We start from the raw sequence: 25963 nt of genomic DNA on the forward strand, positions 1-25963 counted from the left end.
CACACCCCGTAGAAAAAAAGGGCTCCGGCTTTGCACTTGGGGTGTGCCTGCGCAGCCCGCCCGCGCCCATTTCTTTTCGGCCACTGTGCGTTCTGCACCGCGCCACTCATGTACACAGACTACGCACTGCTGCTCAACACAGTGCTCAGCGAAAGTGGCTGTACCGACGCGTCGTTGCAGGAGACAGCCGAGACGGTTCCTCTGGTCTACCGCACGCTGGCAGAGCACAGCTACTGCCTCCTGCACGCTCTCTCCGTTGCCAAGGCCCTCCTGCACGAGGATGACGCGGCGTTCGCCCATCTGGCACGCGCGCAGGCGCAGCGACAGAAGCCAGCCGCAGAGACCTTGTCGACACCGGCGCCGCCTGTGCTGTCTGTTTCTCCCTCTCCTATCCCACCCTTCGCGCCATCCGACAGCCTTGACATGTACCTCACCATCATCGGTGGGGGCACGTGCTGTGAACTGCTGCTGCGGCTGATATGTAGCCATGGCTGTGCTGGCGGCGGCCGTGGCGCTGGGATCTTGTGCGGCACGACTACTCGAGATCCGCTCGTGCATCCATCGCACATCACTGTCATCACACGGCAACCAGAGCGTCTGGCGCGCTACGCGGATCTGGGGGTGCATTGCCTTGCCCGTCATCACGGTCGACAGGCAGTGGAGCGCAGCGACGTGGTGGTGCTGGCCTGCCCTCCAGCGCAACTGCAGGAGGTAGCGCGAGATCTCTTTACCTCCGCGGCGAAGGAGACTGCCACGAGCGCGGGGTCCTCTCAAAACAAGACCGCAACGACCGCGTCGTCGCCATCACTGCCGTCGTCAGCTGCTGCGACGCCCTTGCTGCGGTCGAATGCCGTGCTACTATTCTGCATGGCCGGCGTGCAGGTGCGCAAGGTGGCACAGGCGTTTCAGCACTCCTCGCTTGATCTGATCTTCACGCCGTCACTCCACACGTTCAGCACGCACTTCCCGTGCGCCGCACTGTCGTGTGATAGCCACGAGCCGTCTACCACCGTCTGTTGCTCTGTGTATTCACCAACGAAGGGGCCGCCTCTGCCGACCAAAATGTCGCAGGCCCCGGAGCAGTGCGACAAGTCCCTTGAAGAGCATTCCATTGAAGAGGCAGGGCAGTGCTTTACGGCCGCCATGGCTGCGTACCGCAGTGCGCGACTTTCCGAGATGCACTCCTCGACGTCGTTTCTGCGTCCTGCAGTGCTGCAGAAAGCCGCAAAGAGCGCTGCTGCTGGGCCGGCAACGGCGCGCGCGGCCACCCTCTCGCGGGTACCGCCGCTGCCTGGCGTCACGTCCTATCCAGCTGCCGCCGCGCCACCCCGACTCACCGACTTCACCGCCGGACGACACCCTTCCACGTGTCCCACCCTGGCAGAATACCTGGATCTCTGGCGCGTGGTGAAGGCGTACGTGCAGGCGACCTTTGCAGAGGAGGCGCTGAAGCTTTCTCGTGCGCGCGGCAGCGCTGGTGGCGGCCCCCCGCGACGTCGTGGCAACGCGGAGACGGGTGACAGCTACGGCGGTCTTGTGAGTGTTGTGCTGCCAGACTCGACATCGAAGCGCCACCGCCAGTCAGAACCTGGTGAAGTCGAGGCTGAGCTGCTGCCAGCCCTGGTACTCCTACCAGCTGCGCAGACGAGGGTATTATGGGACGCGTGGTGGGGCAACAGCGGGCGCGGCGGTCTTCTATGCAGGAGCGATGCCGCGCCGCCACTGCCGCCTTCCGTGACAGACGTGACAGGTATGTGGCTGTGTCGCGTCTACACGAGCGCGGCTTCCCTCAAGGCCAGCCTTGACGACCAGCTCCGTCACCTTCTCGGTGATTGCACGCGGTGATACTGCCGCCCTGATGAGGCGGCCTGCATGATGGGGGGGGGCGTTTCACGTATCGCGGTATGAGCGTGCCACATCACCGAATGGTCTTCTTGTTGCGGGAGAAGCGGGGTGTGCCCCCGAAGGTGGATGCCGCCGCAGCCTTCACCGCCTCCATGCCGCTCTCCGACTGTTCCTCCGCCCTCTGCCATTTTCATTGACGAGCTCCTCGGCGTTTTGTGTCTTGATGCTTCCTCATGTTCGATGTACACAACCTGTGGCGCACTCGCGCTTGCACGGCGCCGCTTCCTTTTTGTCTTCGTGTTCGCGCTCGTGGTCCTCCTCGCCGTTTTCGTTGTCTGCATCTCGCTGTGAGCCTTCCCGAGTGGTGATGAGGTTTGGTGGTGTCTGAGAGAGGCGCACATCGTCATGTCTGGCGGTTGTGGCCCGCCGATCAGCACCGCCGCTGTGACTCGCCCTCTCTTCCCCGCACTACTCTCGAGCGGCATTGAGGACAACTTCAATGCCGTTGATTCTTCACTCATGACGCGTGCTCACATCTTCCCGTGCTCTGGGCTGCCCGCACCCGGTCGTCCTCTTGGACGCTCCGGGCGGGGGCGGGGGAGCACAGCCGCACTGTTTTGGCATCCACCTTGCCCGTAGTGTTTTGGCGCGCATGCGGCACCCTACTGTTCACGTGCGCACGAGTCTGCTACTTATCTCGCCCTCTTCCGCCCCCCTCCCTCCTCCTCTCCCCCCGATGCTCTGACGACCACTCCAACAAAAAATTCCCCCTTCCCCCTCCCCCACGCACGCACACACCGGGAGAGACGCGCGGACGCAGACACCCGCAGAGACACAAGCCGACCCCCCCTCAGATCCGCCCTGGTCTGCGCTTTACTTGTGCCTCTCTCCCCGACGCCTCCTCCCCCCCACGCCCTCTGAAGTTTCCTTTTCTGTTTGCAGGGTTTGGCCGTCGTCATGTCCTCGCTGATTCGATGCACCGATGACCTCCTCCATCAGAAGGCCGTGCAGTCGTCGCACTACGAGCGGTTGGAGCGTCAGCTGTTGGACGGAGAGCGGTGCCGCCGTGCTGCCGTCTTGGCGCTGCGGCAGCGAGTCGCAGATGTGAAGCGGCGCAGCAAGGACGTCGTCGACCTTCGCCGCGAGAACCACCAACTGGCGGATCAACTCGCCCAGCACGCGCTTCAGCTTGCCGCGCTGCAGTGCCGCAACGCCGAGTCGAGGAAGAGGGAGAGCGCTGCGGTGGAGCGACTGCAGGACGGCATACGAAGCTTTACGGGCCATCCAGCACGCATCGCCCTTCTTGTGCAGGCCTTGCAGGCTCAGAAGCAGCTGCACGGCGCGGGCAGGCGCTTCTCGAACGAGCTCCAGATGCTCTGGGGTTTACTGTGCGTGCGGAGGCGAACGCTGTTTTTTGTGGCGCATTCGACACGGCTGCTCAGCGTGCAGGCCGCCTTGCATGTGCGGCTGACGAGTGCGCTACGCGACCGCGTGACGCGGTGCTCGGAGATGCGTGAGGCGGCTGGCCGCCGCACTGAAATCGCAACAGCTGCGCGTGTGGACCACGTGATGTCAGATCAGCAGGCGGCGGAGCGACTGCTTCTCAGTGTAAAGGCTGAAGCGGGTCTTCTGAGCGTATACGCTGAGGCTCTGGATGGCGTTTGCGGAGCAGCCGGGGGGGAGGTTGCCGCGCTCTCAGCCGTGATCGACGAGTGTGATGAGCGGTTGTCAGCGATGCGTAGGACGCTGCAAGAGAAGGAAGCGGCGGTGGCCGAGGCAAAACGCTCTTTGGCGGCACAGCAGACAGCGCACGCCGAGGCGTCGACGCTGCAGGAGATGCAACTGGTGCGGGCTGCAGAAGAGCTTTCCGCTGCGGTGGCCGACGAGGAATCCGCCAACTCACACGCAGCGGAGCTGCAGCGCTCGGTGCAGCTCGCTGAGCAGGACACTGAACCTCTTGCGCGTCGAGTGTACGCCTTGGCATTTCTCCTCCTCCTCTGCGAACAGGAACAGCTCCGGCTGTCACGGCAGTGTGCTGCGCAGGCGGAGGAGAGGGCAAAGGCTGAGCTGGAGCTCGCGCAACTGCGCACATGGCATGAAGAGCGGCTGGAGCGGCTGCGTGCCTCACGAGCAGCGGCGGCGAACCGTGCAGCACGAGATGCGCTGTTCTTGAAGGAAGCGCACGGCCGCAAAGCCACGCTGGATCTCGAGAGAGATGAGTGGAGACTGCTGTACGCGCAGTTGGTGCGTGACGCCTGCCGTGCAAGGGCTGAGGCCTCGGCCGCTGCGGCTGCCGCGCCAGTCGTCAAAAGAGCGCGACGTGCGTCGGTGGCGGGCGGGAGAGAGACAGTGGAGCGAGTGCTAAGTGCGCGTCCTCCGCGACGCAAGCGAGTGCGTGCGGAGGGGAAGTCACACGTCTCCGCAGCGGTCGCGTCGCGCCGACAATGGGCTGCGCTGGAGGCGGTGGACGCGTTGAATCTGGCATCGTCACAGCGCAGCAGCGTCGGCTGCCGCACGACCACGCCCGCGTATGAGGAGACTGCAGTGGCAGAGTTGACGTCACAGCAACACAGAAGCGGTACTGCACACGTGATGGTCAATATCCACGCAACACCACTGCCCCCATCCACGGCCTCGTCTACCCTGCGCCCGTCTTATCGGCTTACTTCCGTGAAGCCTGCTACAGTGGCGAAGAAACCGATACGAGCGCCGCCAGCGGTTCCAGAGTCTCTGAACCCTGTATCTGATAAGAAGCGAAAGGCTGATGTAGGAGTCACAGCTGCCGCTGGTGCTGTGCAGCACACTCCAACAACGGCAGCGGCGCACGCATCGGCCATTTCGCCATTCACTTCCGCAGTGGGGGAAGAGTCTTCGGACTCGAGCTTCTCCTTGGTGAGGAACCGAAAGAGTGCTGCCTCCGAGGCCGACTCCAGGAGCGACATCTCCGACGTCCGACTGCATTCTCCGTCGCCCTCCCCGCGATGCCCGCCCGGCAGACACGCAGCTGCTGTTCCACCTGTGGCCGCCGCGCACCCTCTTCCCAGGCCTGTTCCTCGACAGGGATGTGGCGAGGCCGCCTTGGCAACCGCCCAGCACGTTTCGGGCAGCGCTTTGGCTTCTGCGCTGACTGCCTGCACACCGCGCAGCGCCGCCATCGGCGGCAATGGCGAGCGCACAACTGCCCACCCTCCTTCTGTTCCGTCCCATTTCACGGGGAACTTCGCGGCGCTACCGGGCGTGCGCGGCGGGACGCGGCTGCCCCACGCGTCAAAGGCGGTGCGGCTGCCACGGCGCCGTGCGCCGCTGCTGGCGGCAGCTGCCGCGGACCTCGGTGAGGACCTCTTCGCTGACATGTTCTTATGAACCTCTTCTCGCCAACCCACACTCGCCGCGACGCGCTGGCGTGCGTGTAGGCTGTGGGGCGGTTTCTGTAGGTCAGTGTTGCACCCATCCGCACGCTCGATAGTGTAGTGCGTCGCCGTCACCGCTGTCACGTGTTCTCCCTTCTCCTCATTAAGTTTTTACCCTGCTGTTATCTGCTACACACGCGTCCCTAACTCCTCGCTGTTTTACGAACCCCTTCAGCTCTCGTGCGTGCTGTTCTGTGTGTCGTTGGTGCCTGCTTGCGTGCGTGTGTGTGCGCGCGCCTTCTAGCGAAGGTACGCGTACCTGCCGTGTCTTGAATCTTGACCGTGCAGATACGCGCCCATGCGCACGCACGCACTGCAGTACCGGATTCTCGAACCGCTCTCACTTTCTGTTTGCCGTGCTTACCTCTTGCAACACGCGATGGCCAAGCACTAGCGAAATCCCACACGGTGCAACTTCCAGAGGCTACGCGATTCTGCTCGTCTTGCTGGGCGAGGCACATGAGCGGCGGACAGTGGAGGTTGTGATGTATCGTCTCGCTGCGCCCACCATTGCTCGCCTGAAAGCGGGGGCGCGGCGTTTGGCCGTCCGCGGTCCTCTTCTGCTGACCCAACGCAAAGCGCCGACGGCGTCTGCCGCGAGAGCCCGCGTGGCCAGACACGCCTCTCCGTCCCTCAGAGCCGCCCCTCCCCCCATTCCGGCGTATGCTCGGCATCCTCTCTCACTTGGTCGCTCCCTCCCCTCCCTCCCTCCCTCTCTCTTTCTCTCTCTTCTGTGTCTTCGCCTCATCATATGGCTCGCCACGGCGACAAAACAAAACAAAATAAAAAATTTGTCAAACGGCGTGCGCACGACGACGACGACAACCACCACCACCACCACCACCACCACCACCATCGCCGCTGCATCAACAGTATAACAGAAGCTTGTTTCCGGGAGTGATCAGAGCTTCCCCCTCCCCATTTCGTTCTTCTTTCTCGATACATACATACGTGGGCACTCGCCGACGCAGACGCATACGCTTGACTTTACGGGCAGGGTGGGGCGTGCGTCTCATCATTCACGCAGTCCTCCGTTTCGCGGTGTTAGCGTGTTAGCGCTGTGTCGATTCGCTCGCTAAGAGACTGCGGCTGACATTGTCAGCCGAGTGCACACCGTCGCACGTACACGCTCACGTTGTTGTGTGTGTGTGTGTGTGCTGTGCGCGTTGTGCTTGGGGTCAGCTCCAATCACAGCGTCGCACACTTTTTTTTGCTTGCACATTTTGGCACATTTTGGCACATTTTCGATATTCCGTTGTACGTGTATATATATATATATACGCGCGTGTGTGTGTGTGTACACGTCAACCTGCTCTTCTTCCCTTTGTTATTTTCCCTGTCTGCTTATTTCTCTGATTTCAGCTTCTGCCCTGTCGTGCGGCACGGCAAGTTCGTGGTCATTTGTCGGCGCGTGCCTCGTTTTGTTTTGGTGCGCCCCTCTCGTGCGTGCTGGTGTTGATAGTGCTGCGTTCCTGGCTCACTCGGCGCTGGCTCTTCCCCTCGCGCGTCGTTGCCGCCTCCTTTCATTCATTGCTTGTGACACACACGTTTGCCCACTATGTCAGCACCTTATTCGTCCTCAAGTCCGTCTTCGTCACCGTTGGTGGGTGCGAAGCGCGTGATCGCGTCCCCGCGCACCGCACATGACCTCACGATGCGGCTGGGCAATGACGGCTTGCACGGTAGTCGCTCTGGTATGGTGTCCCCGCTGACGGAGCTGCTTGCGTCCTCCCCTTCACGTCTGCAGCCGCTCTCCACGGATGTCGGTTTCTCACCAAGTAACTGGGCTGGCCGGGGGAGCAGCGGTGCCGGATCGCTGCTACAACCGGCGCGCGAGCAGGCGAGGGTACCAGCAACACCTGACATCACTCCCGCGGCTCCGTCACGTCACACGCGCCGGCGTAGCAGCCTCTTGTGTAGCTCGCCGCCTCAAGCGCCGCTGCAGCGAGAGGGAGGATCTCTGGCAACCGACGGCGTCTTCGACTCGCAACCACCGTCTTCTGGGGAGCGGACTGCTTTTCTGACGGGGCCACAGTCCAACATCGGAAAAGGTGTTCCGCCTCCAAAGCGAGGTATACCGGTGCTCTCGGGAGTGTTGTCGACCCCTTCATCCTCCTCACAGACGTTTCCACGCACATCCGTTCCCGCCGCGCTCAGCAGCGGCGGCGCACGCGACGACGGTGTGCCGGCGCAGCACACGTTGACCAAGTTGCCGACGAACGCAGTTACGGGTGATAAAGCGCAGCGCGAGTGCGTCACCTCACCCGTCGGGTGCACCGTGCACGAGAGCCTGCTGGGCACGACAGGCGGCGCCGGCGGAGCTGGCAGCGCTGCTCCTTCCCCCGGCGTTGCCGGGACGGTGAGTCGCGCTCTGGAAACGTATGCCCTCCCTAATGCACTTGTGATCGGCGGGGGATCCTCGAACTGCACGACACCGCACTCGCTGTCCACGACGATGGTGAGTCCACACGGCCGCTCGACCTTCGCTGCATCGATCTTGACGTCAGGCACGCAGTTAATGACGGGGAACGGAAATGCGAGTACGGGCGGCTCCGCTGGGCTTAGCGCGACTCACAACGGCGCATGTGCTTTCACGCCTAGCAGCCTCTCGCAAGATGGCAATGGAGGGCACTCCCGGGCGCCACGCCTGGCGAGCCATCTGTTCCTCGAGAATGGGTGGATTCCAGATATGGCGTTGCCGCCTGCGACTCTGCAGAGCCCGGCGGTCCCGGACGGCCAACAGCACTTGGGTTGCAGCGGCGGCAGCGGCCATCTGAGCGTCGCCGCCCTGGACCAGTCGCGAACGCCGCTGTACTCTGCTGAGCGACGGGCAAGCTTATGCGACGAGAGCGGTGCACTCGCTGCTGTCTCCTTGTCCGCCGACGCGTCGCGACCGACGGCGGCAAACTTTGTGAAGGGCGAACTCATTGGGAAAGGCAGCTACGGCGCTGTCTACCGGGGGATGCAGCGCAGCAACAACAGAATTATAGCAATGAAAGAGATTCGGCTGCCTGGCGTAGTAGAGCAGCAGCTGCGGCAGTCTGAAAAGCTAGCGGCTACGGCGGCGTCACCTGCGGGTGTGTCGTCTCCGGTGCTCCCGGCGTCGAATTCGGTCAAGGGAGAGAGTGCATTGGCGAAGGAGGTGGCGGCTATCAAACGTGAGCTGACGCTTCTCAAGCAGCTGAACCACCCCAACATTGTCCGCTACCTGAACGACGAGGTTGTCGACGGCACGCTGCGCATATACATGGACTACGTCTCGGGCGGCAGCGTCACGGCTGCGCTCAAGTCGTATGGCAGCTTCGAGGAGCCGCAGGCAGCCGCGCTGTGTTTTCAGCTGCTGCAGGGACTCGTCTACATGCACCGCCGCGGCATCATCCACCGTGATTTGAAAGGTGACAACTTGCTTTTGGAGACGTCGAGTCAGCTCAAAATTGCGGACCTGGGCACCGCCAAGAGCATCTTCTCGTCGGCGACGATGACGACAAGTATCGTCGGAACGGCGTACTTTATGGCTCCGGAGGTACTGCAGCCGAGCGGCGCCGCGGTTGGGACGGCGGCGGATATCTGGTCCGTTGGCTGCTGCTTGATAGAGATGATGACGGGCAAGCCACCGCTTTCTGACTTGCCGAATCAGTTCACGGTGATGATGGCGATTGGTGGCTCGGCCACGGTGCCGCTCGACAAGTACATTCCAGCTGACAACACGTGGTCCGATGAGGTGCTGGACTTTATATCGCAATGCCTGCGCGCAAACCCGGCACAGAGGCCCACGGCGGTGGACCTGCTGCAGCACAGCTGGTTCGCAAAGTTTCTGAACGTGATGCACGCGCCGTCGATGTCGACGCCGGCGACGTTGGACTCCATGCTGACCCCCACGGCCCCGCCTATTGAGCGCCCTTTCACCTTGTCACCGCAGCGGCAAATGGTGTCCCCGATATGCTCGCCTAACTTGACTGCGGCGCTCACGCCAGGCTACGCCGGGCCACAGTATAGCTCTGGCCAACCGGAAAGCAGTGCCAGCAGCCACACCAGCAGGGAGCGCAAAGGAAAGCGGGACAAGCGGGTCTCGGCGCGGCGCCACGCACGCTACTCGACCAGCGGCGCCACGAGCGCGACATCGCGCCGCTCACAAGAGAGTTCGCAGGCGAGCACGCCGCAGTACAGCAGCGGCACTCGTACGCGCGACGGATCAGCGCAGAGCGCTTCCTTGCCGCGGTCGCACAGCCATCCGGGGAGGCAGCAGGGCCCTAGCTCGAAGCGCAGGGCCCACGCGCACATTGTGGGCCACGGGCTCCCCAGGGACGACTCTCGGCAAAGCTTCAGCAGCGAGCAGGCGATGCCGCAGCACACGTGCACCCCCGGTAGCGGCGGCGCCGGCGACGGCAGCGGGGAAAACAAAACCAAAACTGCGTTCCTCCCCGCCATCACGCACAACGGAAGCGTAGCACCGTCGCCGTGCGGCTACTCCCTCGACGTATCGCGTTGCAGCCGATCGCTGAAGAACAGCGGCAGTTCGCGAGAGCCGACGAAGGCTTGCTTGTACACCACCGATACGGAGAACAAGAGTTGAGACTTGCTGCACCTCCACCAATGCCTAAGCGACCACCAGCAGTCCTTCTCCCGCGAGTTCGTTGACTCGTCTGTGCAGCATGGAGGCGTCACCAAGGCCGGGAAGGGAATCGGATTCAGCACGCGTGGTGCTGGGGGCCACAGCATCATCGACGACCTGGAAGGCACGCGCCAGCGGACCCTCCCCCCAGCATCTCCGCACTTCCCTCAACCTCGTGCAAAAACACTCGCGCCAGCGAGGGAGCTAGTTAGAGCACCTGTCTCGCTCTGACGCCGAATGCGTGCGTGTGTGTGTGTGTTCGTGTATGCACTCAACGCGCTTGCTCGCTTCGGCTGCTCTCCGAGCGTCATACCATGCAGGGGTCCGTTCTTGTGCATCCGTGTATTGTGGCTAAGGCTCGCTATCGGTAGTGAGCGCACGCGTCCGGCAAACTGCCCTTTGCCCTGCGACCTCCACCTGCTTCTGCAGACGCCCACACGCACATTTCCCCCTTCATCCGCTTTCCACAGCGAGCCGGTGAGGCTCTGTGGCGGACTCAAAAGTGTTTTCTTTCCTTCTCGCTCTCTTTACGGGTGTTTGTTGGCGCCCTTCTCGTGCTGTTGTACAGTTTTTTCTCCAGGCGGCCAGAGTCGAGGGGGCGCCCCGGCATCGGGCGCCAGCGCTGATGTTCGTGCATCGAATACACCCCGCGATGCGCCCTGCCCCCTTGTTGTTGCTGCTCTGCTGTCACGCTATCATTGGAACTCCCCGCTCGGGTGGTGTTTCCATTTCGTGGCTGGCGTGCTGGAATCGGTCCCACCCCATTGAGTTGCCGCTCGCATCTCCATCATGCGAGACGGGAAAGCCGGAGGGATGGGTGGCCGCGCAGTCCGGTGCGTGCGCAGCAGAGGTACCACATGCAGCCCCTACACACCACCTCGAGGAAATAAGGCACGGGGCAAACGGCGCGATCGCACACACCCGTCATGTCGGATGATGCGGCTGTACGCATGCTACGGGTGGGGAGGCCGAGCCTCTACACTAACCCTCTCCTCCCCTCGCCTCTTCTCACCGACGCTGGCGAGGCAGAGGACGTATTGAGGTGCTGTGTGTGTGTGTGTGTGTGTGCTGAAGTGCTGTTCTTGGATGTGCGCCCCTCGTCCATCGTTTTATTGCCCCCCCCCCCTCCTTGCACGTCTGCCGTGGCTTGGCGCCTGTGCCTCTCACGCGTGCAGCAGGAGAAGAGCGTACGATATTGCCCGCTTATCTTTGTTGTGCGCGCGTCTTTCCCGTCACCCACCTTTTGTGTGGCGTGGGCGTCTGTCTGCTCGCACCCGAACGGTGTGGGTCGACGCGTCTTTCTTATCCTTCCCCTCCGTCGTGTATCTGTATATGCGCGTCTGCCTCCGTCAACGCCTCACGGAATCTCTCACTCGCTGCGGCCGTCACGCCCGCCCCCTTTCTTGTCCCTTGAGCGAGGAAGGACGGCATCGTCCTCTTCCGACTCTATAATTGTGGCTGCTGCTTCTCCTGTGCCCGATGACGACGCTGTGTGTACGTGCGCATGTGTATGTTTGAGGGGGGAGGGAAGGGGCGCACCTGAGTGCGTGGCATCCAGGGCCCACTACCCACGCTGTGTGGGAGCAGGGCGAGGCGCCTACAGCGTAGGGTGCGGTGAGCGTGACTCAGCGCTGCCGATGTCGGCGGTGAGGTCCCGGATGGCGCCGCGTCGGAGCGGCCTGTCACGGTGGGCACGTTTGTGCCATCCATGTGGTGGGCAGAGTGCCGGCGTGACGGGAACGCATCTCACCGGGCCCCCACACGGCCCGCTGGTGGAGGGGGGGGCGCCTGGGCCACCCCGAGGAGGATGCACCACGTGGCGACCGGCACAATGGGGTGGCGGTGGGGAGCGGCTGTGAGGAGGCGTGCGGGGCGTGTAGTGCGTAGAAGGTGACGCAGGGGCCGTGCTGAGGTGACCGAGTCGGCGCACTGCTGGAGCGCGTGCCCCTCGCTGCTTCGCACCACGCGATGGGGGCCTGTGACGGTGCGGGGGAGAAGGAGGGAGGTCGAGCAGAGTCCGAGCGCGTGCTGCATGAACGCCATAGTTCCTGTTGAAGAGATGTACTTGGCTGCATCGTTTTTGCTTGTTTTCGTTATCAGAGACTGCACTGCTATGCTCACCATCGCCGACACAAACACGCGCGTTGCGTTCCCTCTTCTCGTGTGATGGAGCAGTGTTGGTGATGCGGTAGCGGGTTCCTTCGCTGTTCATGTGCTGATTATCTATATATGTATTTATGTAAATACACGCATATATATATATATATGTATGGAGAGGATGATGTGGAGCGAAGGGCGGCGACGATCGTAGCTATGGTGATGGATGGTTTCTGGTAACCCCCTCCCTCTGAGCTTCCTTTTCTGTGGTGTGTATGAGTATGTGTGTGTAAATGGGTTGCTCATCTGACTTCTGTGCTGTTTCACCATCTTATCGGTGTCTTGCTGTCTGCGGGTGGCTTGCGTTCTTGTTGCCTCTGTTGTTGTGTCGTGCCACGCTGTGCGAGCACGATAGTCAGTGCGCAAGAGCGAGAGAATACTTTAAGGAAAGAGTGCCGCCACGTGAACAACAACGAGAAGAGAACCCACATGGGATGCGCGTGTCTGTGTGCCGACAGTCACAGCTACGCTGACGAGGCGACATGTCCGCGCTGTCTGGCACGCTGTCATTTCCTTTAGTGTCTGCATTCATGGTCTTCTGGTCAACGCAGGCGCCAGTGGGTGAAGAGAGAGGGTGTGTTAGTCCTTGGCATAGACCAGGGCCTTGTTGCCGTTTCTCTCCGTCTTGTTTTCACCTGCCTCGTGGGTGGCCTCGCCGGATCGTCGCCGTCGCCCCACCTCCCTCTCAGCCTCAGCTCTCTTCCACCTGCTGCTGGATCATCTCTCCACTGCCCGACGGCCTTCCCACCTCACCCGTGCCTCTGCTCACCCGCCTTCCCGCGCATACTAAGAGCCACATAAACGCAACACCCCTTCAGCGTGCAGTCGGACGCACACATTCACACCGGCACTTACGCCATTCCTGCTTTCTTCTCTAATGTACAATCCGGCGCTACCCAACCACTACCGCGGCGTCGTCTTTGCTGCGTATGTCCGCCGGCGCCAACGTGAGGAGGCGGCGGCGGCGCAGCAGCAACGGCAGCCGAACGCGCTCGCCTCGGCGCTCTCTGCGTCGTCGCTCGCCGCACCGTCCATGGCATCCGTGACTGCGCCCCTGCTGGGCCTCTCGGCAGAAGAGCTTCACCAGCACCGCATCAAGGAGAGTGCGGCCCTCGGCATCCAGCGGGCGGTGATGATGGAGAAGGAGGCCCTCGAGGTGGAGCACAAGAAGCGCAAGCTCGAGGGAAGCGATGCACGATCTCGCATCAGCAGTCGCCTCGACAAGCTCAAAGCGTTGGCGGCGAAGTCGAAGGCGGTGACAGGCGTGTCGGCCTCCCTTGACGCTGGTGACGCTATCTTGCAAGCAGGCGGCCCTTCGTCGCCAACGTCGTCGCAGAGGACATCGTCGTCGTCGTTCGACGCCGAAGCAGCACCGTCCGCTCCGCTCGTGTTCCAGCGCTCCTCCCTTGCGGCGGGCGGGTATGTCATGGCCGCGGCCGACCCATCCCTCCCGGGCATGCTGCTACGCACCAAAACACGGTCTGCTGTCCAAGGAAAACCAAGTTCCACGCTCCTCCTGCGCTTCCTTCACGATAGCCCCGTGCTGGGGTGGAAAGAAGCCGCTATCGCAGAGGCGTCTACCTTGTCCTCGGCGGAGTCGTCCCTGTGCGCGCCGGTGCTGTCGCAGGTGCAACAGCTATGCCGCCGGTTCGGATTTGTGCGCAGCATGGCTGCACATGTCTACGCCGAGGATGTCGTCACCGCAGCACTCGCACGCGCACGTTCACAGACCAGCGCGGAGACCCAAGTGCCGTCTGCCGAGGCGGTGCGGCGGGAGCAGTTGCGCGTGTGGGTGCGTTTCGACAGCGTCACGGAGGCCTTCAAGGCAGCTGAGAGTCTCGCGAAGGAGGTGTCACCTGCCACACCCGCTGGTCGACCTGTGTTCGCGGTGGCCTTCTACCCGACTGGCCTCTACGACTCGGGCGCGCTGGAGCTGCGTGAGGAGGACCTGCTGTCACCCTCTGCGTGAAGGGGAAGAGAATGGGGCGGCAAGGGAGAAAGATGCTGCGCTCACAGAGAGGGAGAGGGCGGCGTGTGCTTGTGTCTTCTCATCTTCCACCGCTTCCTTGCGTGACCCGCTCCCGTTTCGATAGTTACCGAGCACGTGGCTCTCGCTCCTACTTTGGTATTCCGTACCTTTCATCGCGCCTTATCGCCTCCCTCTCGCGCAGAGACCTGCACATCCTCTCTTGCTTTGGCGGCTTCATGCACCCTCGCCTGTCCCTCCATGAGCTGCACCTGCACACCAACCAGCGAAGACGAGAAGGTGTGGTACGTTGCTACCCGAGTGCCGTATGCTTTTTGCCTACCTTTGCGTCACCTTCCCTTTTGCCCGATCGCTGCCGACCGATCGTGCGCTTCGCCAAGCGTTCTTTGCTCACGCTTGATCTGCTGATGCCCCCTGATGACGACGCTGTGTGTACGTGCGCATGTGTTTGTTTGAGGGGGGAGGGAAGGGGCGCACCTGAGTGTGTGGCATCCAGGGCCCACTACCCACGCTGTGTGGGAGCAGGGCGAGGCGCCTACAGCGTAGGGTGCGGTGAGCGTGACTCAGCGCTGCCGATGTCGGCGGTGAGGTCCCGGATGGCGCCGCGTCGGAGCGGCCTGTCACGGTGGGCACGTTTGTGCCATCCATGTGGTGGGCAGAGTGCCGGCGTGACGGGAACGCATCTCACCGGGCCCCCACACGGCCCGCTGGTGGAGGGGGGGGGCGCCTGGGCCACCCCGAGGAGGATGCACCACGTGGCGACCGGCACAATGGGGTGGCGGTGGGGAGCGGCTGTGAGGAGGCGTGCGGGGCGTGTAGTGCGTAGAAGGTGACGCAGGGGCCGTGCTGAGGTGACTGAGTCGGCGCACTGCTGGAGCACGTGCCCCTCGCTGCTTCGCACCACGCGATGGGGGCCTGTGACGGTGCGGGGGAGAAGGAGGGAGGTCGAGCAGAGTCCGAGCGCGTGCTGCATGAACGCCACGCTACACGTGAAAACGAATCGAGGAACGCGGAGCACAAAATCTAGTCGGATTGTCGGAGTTGAGGAATGCTCTGGGCCACACACGCACGCGCCTGGTGCCATCGCCGACCCCTCCCTCCCGCTGCCTCCTCCACTGTTATGCACGTCTTCCGCTTGCTTTACCTTCATGTCTTTTCTTTGTTTTTCGTTGTGGTGGTTGTGATGGTGATGGTGGAACACATTCCCGGGCATACACGTACGTACGGGTATGTGTACATGGGTACAAACTCGGGCCTTTGGTGATTTGATCCCTTCATAGATATCTGACGTCGCTGCGTCCCACCTTCGTCCCCTCGCCGCTTACACCCAGAGAGATTCGCAGACACGCGTCCGAACACGCAGGCCGGCATCCCCGAGTCTTTAGCGGTCTCTGACTCTCCCGCTCTCTCTCGGTCTGCCTCTTGTCCTACCGCCTTGCAGCCAAACCACCTCGACTTTGTCTCTCTTCGGTTCCTCACCGCTGGTATCGCCTCCTGCTCGTGTGTGTTCTTCATCCGGCTTCTCTACGTGAACGATCGACTGAAGGGCCTCGTCTCCCCTCCTCCCCCTCCCCACCTTTTCGCATCACCTCTCCAAGATGGCGTCGCTCATTCCCACCCTGACTGAGCAGGACCCGGAGCTGGCGAACATGATCGAGCTTGAGATGGGCCGTCAGTTCCGCGGTTTGGAGATGATCGCCTCGGAGAACCTGACGTCCAAGGCGGTGCTGGAGTGCCTCGGTTCTGCCCTGACGAACAAGTACGCTGAGGGCGAGCCTGGCAACCGCTACTATGGCGGCACTGTGTTCGTTGACATGGTCGAAAACCTCGCCAAGAAGCGTGCCCTGGCCGCCTTCGGCCTCGACCCGGGAGAGTGGGGGGTCAATGTGCAGCCCTACAGCGGGTCACCGGCAAACTTCGCCGTCTACACTGCTCTGCTGGAGCCGCACAGCCGCATCATGGGCCTCGACCTGCCCAGCGGCGGCCACCTCACCCACGGCTTCTACACGCCAAAGAAGAAGGTGAGCGCAACGTCTATCTACTTCGAGTCCTTTCCATACCATGTCAAGGAGGACGGCCTGATCGACTACGACGCTCTCGAGTCCGTCGCGCTGGTGTTCCGACCTAAGATGATCATCACCGGTGCCTCGGCCTACGCGCGTGACTTCGACTACGAGCGGTTCCGTCACGTCTGCGACGAGGTGGGCAGTCTTCTGTTCATGGACATGGCCCACACGGCCGGTCTAATTGCCGGTGGCGTGCTCAAGTCGCCGTTTCCGTATGCAGATGTGGTGACGACGACGACTCACAAGTCCCTGCGCGGGCCGCGTGCTGGCATGATCTTCTATCGCAAGAAGGATCGCCAGGGCAAGCCTACGGACCACGAGAGCCGCATCAATCAGGCAGTTTTCCCTGGTTGCCAGGGCGGTCCGCACGAGCACCAAATTGCCGCCATCGCCACACAGATGCGGGAGGTGTGCAGCCAGGAGTGGAAGGCATACGCCAGGCAAGTGCAGAGCAACGCCCGTGCATTGGCAGCCGCGCTAAGCTCCAAGGGCCACGTGTTCGTTTCCGGTGGCACGGACAACCACCTGCTGCTGTGGAATGTGCGGGTGCACGGCCTGACCGGTAGCAAGGTCGAAAAGCTACTCGACGCCGTCTCCATCTCCGTCAACAAGAACACTATCCCTGGCGACAAGAGTGCCATGACGCCGGGCGGCATTCGCGTTGGCACTCTGGCGCTGACTTCTCGCGGCATGGTGGAAGCCGACATGAGCACCGTCGCTGAGTTCCTTGACCGCGCCATTGTGCTGGCCAAGCAAATCCAGGCAGCGATGAACGCGGTGAAGCTGAGCGACTTTGTCGAGGCGCTGCAGACGCACGCCGGCGCGGCCGCCCTCCGCAAGGATGTGGAGGCGTTCGCGACCACCTTTGCGATGCCCTCCTTTGATGTGGAGCGTATCAAGTACAAGGACGGTCTGCCCGAAGAGCAGTGACGGAGCCCTGCACGAAAGTTTGAGAGGGGCGGTGATCTTTGCACGTGGTTGTGTACGTGTTTAGGTCTGTGCCGCCTATGCGCTGTCTGCTAAGGAAGCGGGAGGAGCAGGCGGAAGGGAGGAGGTGGAACATGATAGAAAGAGCAGCCGGGGCTGCATCGGAAGTGATGAGTGCGGCTGCAGAACCGCCGGTTTATGTCGCTCTGCTTTGAAAAGCTGTATTGTCGCCTCGAAAGCTCCGCTGGTAGCGAGCCACGTGGCGGGGACGTGCCGTTGGCATCCTCTTGTAGCTGGCGCGTCGACTTCGCAATCTCTCCATAGCCTCGGATACCCCTGCGACGGAGCACACCCACTTCAACCAGCGTTCCTGCGCCACACGCCGGGTGTGCAACACCACGCCTGTGCTTGTGCTTATTGCCCCGCACGTTTTGTTTTCTTGCCTTGATTCGTTTTTTTTTTTTACTCTTGAGTTCAGGAGTCAAGCGGTTGGTGAGTCGTGTCAGGCGTACACGCGCACATCCACGCATGAAGCGTATACTTATGTCTACGAGGTGATGGGCAGCGACGGAGACAGACGTCGCTCTGGGCAGGGTGATGCAGTGCGAGGAGGAGAAGCGAAGAAAGTGAAGATACACGGCGAAGCAAACGAAGAGAGGGACGATGCGCGCAGGTTAAGAATCTCTTGTGGTAACACAGTTGAACCATAACCTGGCTCTTGATATGAATTGTGCAAGCACATCTTCTCGCCTCTCTCTCCCTCGAGCCTCTCGCTCTACACCAAACCCCCGCTTGCTCCACTGGTGCGCGTCTCTGCCACGGGATCAATGCACCTTCTTCTCTGTTGTGCATCCACGCACATCGGCATACACCTCTCTCTCTCTCTGGATATGTAGATGTCTATGTATATCTACTGTCACCCTCTGTTTGTCTTTGTCCTGTTGTGTGTCTCCGTCTGTCTGTCGGTCGGCATGTGTGTGTGTGTGCCCTGCGCCGCCACCCTTTTTTTCCCGTTGTGCTGTGCTTTCCTTTTGATCTTTTATCGTCCGTGTGCTGCGCGGGTCTCTTCGCAACTGTGCGCCGGGTGGGCGCATCGGGAGGGAGGGGGGCGGGTGCAGCGGTAAGGCGGAGGGTGACGGACGGCAGCTTTGAGAGAGAAAAGGCTATCCTGAATAGGTGAGGTGGCGCGGAGGTCTGCTGAACCCCTTTTCTCTGGCCAACCCCCCCCCCCCCCCCCACTTCCTTTTTTCTCCTACGTTTACAACGGCCGTGCCGCCTGCTACTGCCGCGGTCAGCGTCTGCGGATGTGGATTCGCCTATTCCTGCAAAGAGGCGGAGGTGGACGACACCCTTCCATGCGCGCGCACCTGTCACGCGCGTGCGTGGACCACCGATCCTTCTGCCTTTTACTTCGACAGCAAACATGCAGGGGGCAGCTGTCTTTGCTGCAAGAATATGCAGAAAGTGGCAAGGTAAAGCGGAGAGCAGGCGCACTTCGTTCTCCTCCTAGGCTCGCTAGTGATAGTGTGGAAGGCAAGATGTGCTGCTATCAACCGAGAGGGTTTTGCAGATTCGATGCCCATGCGCTCCCGATGCCTCCTTTGATTGATTGTTATTTCAACCTGTCCACTCACGGCCATGCAGCACGCGCTCGGACTCTGCTCGACCTCCCTCCTTCTCCCCCGCACCGTCACAGGCCCCCATCGCGTGGTGCGAAGCAGCGAGGGGCACGTGCTCCAGCAGTGCGCCGACTCAGTCACCTCAGCACGGCCCCTGCGTCACCTTCTACGCACTACACGCCCCGCACGCCTCCTCACAGCCGCTCCCCACCGCCACCCCATTGTGCCGGTCGCCACGTGGTGCATCCTCCTCGGGGTGGCCCAGGCGCCCCCCCCTCCACCAGCGGGCCGTGTGGGGGCCCGGTGAGATGCGTTCCCGTCACGCCGGCACTCTGCCCACCACATGGATGGCACAAACGTGCCCACCGTGACAGGCCGCTCCGACGCGGCGCCATCCGGGACCTCACCGCCGACATCGGCAGCGCTGAGTCACGCTCACCGCACCCTACGCTGTAGGCGCCTCGCCCTGCTCCCACACAGCGTGGGTAGTGGGCCCTGGATGCCACACACTCAGGTGCGCCCCTTCCCTCCCCCCTCAAACATACACATGCGCACGTACACACAGCGTCGTCATTGGCAACCCGATGACGCTACAGAAATGGCTAAAGAGCGCGATAATGGCGGCTTGTTGTGCTTGCATGGTTGTTCTCTGTCATGTCGAACGTAGTCAGTGCAGTGTTAGCGCGTACTTCCCTTACATCTCTTGCTCCCCTTGCTTCTCCTCCTCTACCCAACATTCGTGCGTGTGTGTGCTCGGCTGAGCTGGGATGCCCTTGCAAGCTGCCGTGTTGCGCTGCGCTTCATCGTTGATAGTTCTCGTGTTCGCTCAGCGTCTGCACCCCCTCTCTTGCTGCACGTTGACCCCCGCACGGAGAGCGGGGAGGTCGCATCCGACTTCATAGCGCCGCACACGTTCGGACGTTTCTTATTCCTTTGCAGTGTTGCTCTTCATTTTGTTCCTGAGGGTATCTCACAGGTGTTATGATGGTCCGTAGCAGCAGCAGCAGCTGTTGTTGCTGGTGCTACAGCCGGGCGGTACACACGGCACTTGTGTGCAGCCTTCTCGTTGTTCTTTGCATTGGTGGCCCGTCAGCCGTCTGCGGAGTCGAGGCGGACGATGATACAATCCGTCGCTTGCTAGCCGCAGGGGATAAGGCACTGGGTCAGGGGCGCGCACACTATGGGGAGGCGCTCTCAAAGTATACAGCTGTCCTCGCTCGATGGCCCAAGAATGAACGTGCGCTGTACAGTCGCGCAGAGCTATACTCGATGATGAGGGAGCGCGCGGCAGCGCTGGACGACCTGAACGCGCTTCTGACGGTCAACAAGGATCATCCGCAGGGACTGGCGCTGCGTATGTCGCTGAACACGCAGTTGGGAAATCTCGTGGACGCGCATCGTGATGGCAAGCATCTGGTTCGCGTCTATAAAGCGCTCAACAAGCCCGATAAGTCACAACAGACATCAGAGAAGGTGCACCGTCTCGAGCGCTACACGGTACGTTGGACAGCGTTGTCGGATTTGTGGTCGCAGCCGGTGGGCGCCTACACCGCCGCCACCAACGACGCCGTACTCATGCGCAAGTACAGGGAATGCGTTGACCTGCTCGCGCGAATCATTCACGAGTTTTCGATGGAGAGCGTGGAACTTCGTCTGCGCCGTGCTGCCTGTGCTCTGGCAGCTGACGATAACATCGCCGCCACGCAAGAGCTCAAGTATGTTACGCAGCGCAGCCCACAGAACCTCGACGCTATCGCCCTCAACGCGCAAGCACTGCGCAGGCTCGGTGCGCTGGACCAGTCCATGTCGGAGCTGCGCCGCTGCCTTAACCTCGACCCCGAGTACGCCCCATGCGCAAATCTACACAAGCTGATCCGTCAGCAGCAGCGCATGACAAAGAACATAGAGAAGAGGTTACAGGAGAAGAAATTTGAGGCGGTAGTGCAGTTAATTGCTGAGACCCGCGCTGCGGAGCCGCACGCGCCGTACGAAGAGCAGCTGGCGGCGTGGCACTGTGAGGCGCTGGTGAGTTTGCGCAGCACAGACGAGGGCATTCGTGTGTGCCAGGCGCTCGTGGACCGCTACGATGGCGCGAACAACCCTACTGTCTTTGATGCACACATCCGCTTGGCGGAGCTGCACCTGCTCGACGACAACATAGCCGCGGCAGAGGCAGCGCTGCAGAAGGCGCGCGAGATACGACAGCACGACGGCAAGGTGGAGGAGATGCGACTGAAGATCGAAAAACTGAAGCGCACCGGCCCCCGCAAGGACTACTACAAGATTTTGGGTCTCAAGAAGACAGCGTCGGCGCAGGAAATTCGACGTGCGTACCGCAAGCTCGCCAAGTCAAGCCATCCAGACCAGCTGCGCTCGAAGGACATGACGGATCGGGAGCGCGAGAAGCAGGAGAAGATGTTCCGTGACGTGAACGAAGCGAAAGAGGTTCTGCTGGACGAAGAAAAGCGTGCCCGGTACGACAGTGGCGAGGACGTGAACCAGCCAGCTGGGCAGCGGGGCGAGCCGTTTTTTGGTAGCCACTTTGCCGGCGGCTTCCCTGGCGGCTTCCCCGGCGGCTTCCCTGGCGGCTTCCCCGGCGGCTTCCCTGGCGGCTTCCATCAGCAGCGCGACGGCGGCGTTCATCAGCAGTTCTTCTTTTTCAACCGTGAGAATTAGCCGTTGCCGGCGTTTGCACATGAACATGCTTGGCGAGGCGCTCATTTTGCTTCGCCTCCCCCTCCGCACACACATCTTGATACGCTGCTGCGTTATCTTGCTCGCCACTTGTACTCCAACTACGCGTCGTCCTGGTCTGTGTGTATGTGTGCTTACTTCATTATCTAGTTTCCATGCTACACGGCCATATACGCAAAGGAGAACATGAGGGCACGCCGGGCGTCACTACCTCGCGTCATTCTCAGTTGTTCCTTGTCTTCACTACCAACGTTTGGTGGGCTCTCGCAAGCGTTCGGGGTGTACTGATGAGTGCGACGCGGGATGTGTCGCGATTCCCTCTGCTGTGATGGGTGCGTTGCCTAAGTGTGTCTGTTGTTCTCCGCTCCTTGAGTTGCCACCGTTCTTTCTCTCTGCCTCAACGTCCGCTGCCCTGTCCACTGTCGCCATGCCACTACATGCGTCAGCTTGATCAAGCGGGGAGAAGGGGTGCGTGCGTGCGTGCGTGTGTGTGTGTGTGTGGGGGGGGTTCAGGTTCCGGGGCAAGGAGAATATGGCAAGAGATGGGGGAGCCGAGAGTGCGACCACAGTTGACTAAAGTCACACACGCGAAGGCGGCCAGGCGGGAAAAGGTTAGATTTGCGTTCGGAGTGAGCGCGTACACAAGCGTTGGCGTGTACCTGACTTCCTCGAAGGCGCCGGTGGTAGCCTCCATGACCACCACCACCGTCACCACCACCCGTCTCTGTGCTACTGTCGTTAGGAGGCTGTTTTTGACCTGTATGTGTACAGCGAGAGCAGATGTCCACCAACAACCACAGGAGTAGCCGAACAGAAGAACATTATCCAACGTGTCACGGTAAGTTGCAGGATGTGATAACAGCACACACTCTTTTCTTTCTTGCGTACCCATGGGCGTTCGTAAGAGAGAGGGAGTCATGCGTGTCCTTACTGGACACCTTCACTGCAGGGAAGGCTGGCGCATGCACACTCACGCCTACCCATACACACGTATATACATACGCAAACGTATGCGTGCTGAGGTGATGATGGGGGAGGGAGGGAGGGAGGGAGGGAGGGGGGTGAAGGATAGGCGCTCGGTGAGGAACGTGTGCGCGTGCCCATTTTTTTTTTGTTGTTCTCTTGTGTGCCATCTTTATGGGTGCGTCGACGCGTATTTCGCGCCCGCCGCTTGAGCGGATTCCCACACGTGGCTGCCACGCACACAGGCGCACGGGAAGCCCTCTTCTACGTTGCTGTGTCTTTGATGTCTCTGCACATTCGTCAACCGCATTCGTTCTTTCTCCTCCTCTTCCTCCCATCTGCGTGTCTCAGGAATTCACCACCGCGCCGCATTACACACACACACACACACCGCGGGTACCTCTTTTTGTTGTTGGGTTGCAACAGCGGTCTGCTCTTCCACCTCTCCGTCGCTCGTCCTCTTAACAGACATTCGTATCGTCGTCGTTTTCGTGCGCTTGTCTTGCACTCCCCTTTTCCCTGTGTGTGTCTCTGTCCTGCACTCGCGCACCTCGTTGTTGGAGTAACGTCACAACACACAGCCGTCTTTCTCTATCCCCCCTTTCGCTTGTCTTGGGGTGAAAGGAGGGGGGGGGTCTGGTTTTTAACGTTCGTGTTTCGTTGTGTTGTGGGCGTGCCTTCAAGGCCTGTGGCTCCTCCTCACCCACCCAACAACCCCCTCCGTTGCCTGCACACTCCCCAGTCACGTGCTCACGCACACACATCCGTCAACGTGTCTGCCTCTTGCCCGGCGTGCGTCTCCTTGGATGGGCATCACACAACGACGCACGCCTTTGTTTTTGCCTGTTTCTTCCTGTTCTGTGCGCTAGCGCTCCCGTCTGTTGTTGGACTCCGTCGGGCCGCACGGTCACCACGCTTGTCTTTGTTTTCGTTACTGTTGTTCTCCTCTTCACATAACCCAACCTAACCCGCCCTATCCTCGCGACGAGTAACGCCCAAACACCTACAGCAACGCCTTTGCGGACACACACACACACACACACACACACACACACACATAAGAATTTGCAGCCTCGAAGTGTACTGACCCTGTCTGCTGCCATACGTGCGCGCACACACAAACACACACGCACGCACGCGCATGCAGACATCCATATACATATCGACACATCATACAGAATACGAAAAAAATCAACAATGAACCAGTGTTGCCACTCCCATCTATCCACTCTCGAACCCATGCCCGACCTCAAGAAGGATGTGCTGTCTATCGACGGCATCTACTACGACACGGAGAAGCTGGCGCTAATGCACCCTGGCGGTGCGATGGTGGTGCGCCTCTGCAACGGCCGGGAGTGCACGGCTATTTTCCTGTCCTACCACCGCCGCCGCTTCCCCCACGCGCTCTACGAAAAGTACCAGGTGCCAAAGGATCAAGTGCACCCCGACAGTCTAATCGAGCAACGCCAGCAGCCGAGCTACGACAGCTACCTGCAGCTGTGCAAGAGGATTCAACCGATTATTGCACCAACCAAGGGTTTTGCACCGTGGTACTTCTACCTAAAGGCGGCGACCTGGCTAGCGGTGATGCTCGGGCTCGATCTCTACTCCCTGTTCTACCGCCGCGCGTATTTCTTGACCGTTATCCAGTCGCTCTCTATGGCCATGGTCGGCCTGAACGTTCAGCACGACGCCAACCACGGCGCATTGAGCTGCGACTGGCGCGTCAACCGCATTCTGGGGCTCTCGCAGGATCTGCTTGGTGGTAGCAGTATCAGCTGGATTGTGAACCACGACTACGTTCACCACGTCTACACTAATGAGCCGGGGCGTGACGCCGACCTCGAAATACCGTTGCTTCGCCTGCACAGCGGCATCCCGGTCAGGCTGGCTCACTGCTTGCAGCAGTTCTACATCTTCTTTCTCGAGGCCGTCTTTGGTCCGGTGCACGTGCTCTTCAACATTATCTTCCTCGCCAAGGGCCCGAGTGAGAAGCAGCGTCTCATCAAGACGCAGTGGGTCGTGAGCCTGTGCATGCTCTCCATCATCCCGTACCGTCTCCTGTGCAACTTCCTGCACGCAACAAGCTTCTGCGACGGCCTGATGAGCTGTGTGCTGCAGTACGCGTTTGGCGGCTTCTACCTCGCCTACTTTTTCCTCTTGTCGCATAACTTCGACGGCGCCAAGAAGGTCGGCACAAGCGACGGACAGGACTTCGTCGCTTGCCAGGTGGAGACGAGCTGCAACTTTGGTGGCTGGTGGTGGGGTCAGATAAACGGTGGTCTCAACTTCCAGATTGAGCACCACCTATTCCCACGAGTGCACCATGGTTACTACGCCTACCTGGCGCCGATTGTGCGCGAGTTCTGCGAGGAACGTGGCTTCACCTACACCCACTACCAGACGATTAAGGAGAACATGATGAGCACGTTCCGCCACATGGAGCAGTACGGACGTGGTCGGGAGAAGCGGAAGAGCGCCTAGGTGGAACTCGAACGGCACATGCCGATATTACGTAAGGAGGTGTTGCTGAAGCCGTCGACGAGGGACGACGGAGGGATTTTTCACATTAGTGGGTTGCTTGGCGTCGGCTCCGCTGGCTCTCACCTGCTGCAGGCTGCTCCTGCAGCACCCCGCCTCGCTCCTTCACGAGCCACAATACCGCTGTCAAACGCCGACTCCTTGCCCTGTCTGCTCTCCTGAGATCACCGCACACTTTATCGTGCCCTGTTTTTTGGTTCTCCAGTGAGCTCTTTATATTCCTTCCTAAAATTCGTGCACACCGATACATACGTGCACCGATATATGTACGTATACATATATATATATATATATATGTATATAGGGATGTACATGTCTGTGTATCTGTAGGCATGCGTATAACTAGTACCACAATCCCATGTGCGTTAACTTGAAACAGAGAGCTGCGGGCGTTGGGTTGTGCGGGTGAGCCTGGTTGGGTCTCGCGAGAGACGTGCGGTCGACCACGGAAGTACGGAGGCGAAGGCCTTCTTTAGCTTTCGCAAATGCACGTAAAGAAAACAATATATATATATATGTATAACGAAATAGAAGAGGTGCAGCAGCTTAGCAAGGAAAGCGGGCGGTGACGCGTGCTTGTGAGGGAGAGGCGCGCATCACCGCACTCGTTGCACACGCAACGTATTACTGCTGTATCCATGGATGCAAGCCGTAGCTCCCCCCAAAACCCTCCTGTGTTTTATCGCCTCCGTCTCAGTTGCTCAAGATTCCCTCTGACACGGCGAAGACGGCGCGCCATGCCTCTCGTGTTCCTGTGCCCCCTTGGTCGCACTTCACACATCCCTCGCAGATGTTGGAGGAGGGTGTCAGCCGAGCAGCAGGGAGGCGAGGGCGGAGGGTGCAGACAAGGCGGACCTGCGACCTCTGCTTCTCCCTTGTGTAATGCAGCTGTACACGTCTTGTGGAGCATGTGGTATTCACATGCTGTCTTTCCCCCTCTCTCCAGTTGTCTCTCTGCGTTTCGTCTCGCTGCGATTGTGCGCAGGAACATTGCTGCGCTCGCGTGCGCGTGCACGCTTGCCTGGTGTGTTGCGTGCGGCTGCTAGCCACGTCCCTGCACCTCTTTCGTCCTTTTCCACTTCCTGCCGTTGGCTGCGCTGCAGCACACCCGCTCCGGCTGTCCCCTGCCTCTCTCGCTCTCC

General features: G+C 60.7%; 7 protein-coding genes across 7 annotated transcripts; all 7 read left to right on the plus strand.

The window, feature by feature from the left end:
- Positions 1 to 108: 108 nt before the first annotated feature.
- Positions 109 to 1845, plus strand: LMJF_14_1280 (conserved hypothetical protein; the record flags this gene model as incomplete). The annotated part of the gene is made up of 1 exon (XM_001687676.1): positions 109 to 1845. One exon carries the CDS (start codon positions 109 to 111, stop codon positions 1843 to 1845), a length of 1737 nt encoding a protein of 578 aa, XP_001687728.1.
- Positions 1846 to 2802: 957 nt separating this feature from the next.
- LMJF_14_1290 (conserved hypothetical protein) lies at positions 2803 to 5208 on the plus strand (the record flags this gene model as incomplete). Its single annotated transcript, XM_001687677.1, has 1 exon — positions 2803 to 5208. The coding sequence occupies one exon, from the start codon at positions 2803 to 2805 to the stop codon at positions 5206 to 5208; it is 2406 nt and encodes an 801-aa protein (XP_001687729.1).
- Positions 5209 to 7944: 2736 nt separating this feature from the next.
- LMJF_14_1300 (putative protein kinase) lies at positions 7945 to 9828 on the plus strand (the record flags this gene model as incomplete). Its single annotated transcript, XM_001687678.1, has 1 exon — positions 7945 to 9828. The coding sequence occupies one exon, from the start codon at positions 7945 to 7947 to the stop codon at positions 9826 to 9828; it is 1884 nt and encodes a 627-aa protein (XP_001687730.1).
- A 3073-nt stretch (positions 9829 to 12901) lies between these two features.
- Positions 12902 to 13993, plus strand: LMJF_14_1310 (conserved hypothetical protein; the record flags this gene model as incomplete). The annotated part of the gene is made up of 1 exon (XM_001687679.1): positions 12902 to 13993. One exon carries the CDS (start codon positions 12902 to 12904, stop codon positions 13991 to 13993), a length of 1092 nt encoding a protein of 363 aa, XP_001687731.1.
- Positions 13994 to 15609: 1616 nt separating this feature from the next.
- On the plus strand, positions 15610 to 17007 carry SHMT-S (serine hydroxymethyltranferase (SHMT-S); the record flags this gene model as incomplete). Its single annotated transcript, XM_001687680.1, has 1 exon — positions 15610 to 17007. One exon carries the CDS (start codon positions 15610 to 15612, stop codon positions 17005 to 17007), a length of 1398 nt encoding a protein of 465 aa, XP_001687732.1.
- A 2597-nt stretch (positions 17008 to 19604) lies between these two features.
- LMJF_14_1330 (conserved hypothetical protein) lies at positions 19605 to 21299 on the plus strand (the record flags this gene model as incomplete). The annotated part of the gene is made up of 1 exon (XM_001687681.1): positions 19605 to 21299. The coding sequence occupies one exon, from the start codon at positions 19605 to 19607 to the stop codon at positions 21297 to 21299; it is 1695 nt and encodes a 564-aa protein (XP_001687733.1).
- A 2178-nt stretch (positions 21300 to 23477) lies between these two features.
- Positions 23478 to 24764, plus strand: LMJF_14_1340 (delta-4 fatty acid desaturase; the record flags this gene model as incomplete). The annotated part of the gene is made up of 1 exon (XM_001687682.1): positions 23478 to 24764. One exon carries the CDS (start codon positions 23478 to 23480, stop codon positions 24762 to 24764), a length of 1287 nt encoding a protein of 428 aa, XP_001687734.1.
- Positions 24765 to 25963: the final 1199 nt, after the last annotated feature.

The sequence above is a fragment of the Leishmania major genome, chromosome 14 (assembly GCF_000002725.2).
Source record: "Leishmania major strain Friedlin complete genome, chromosome 14".
Lineage (NCBI taxonomy): Eukaryota > Euglenozoa > Kinetoplastea > Trypanosomatida > Trypanosomatidae > Leishmania > Leishmania major.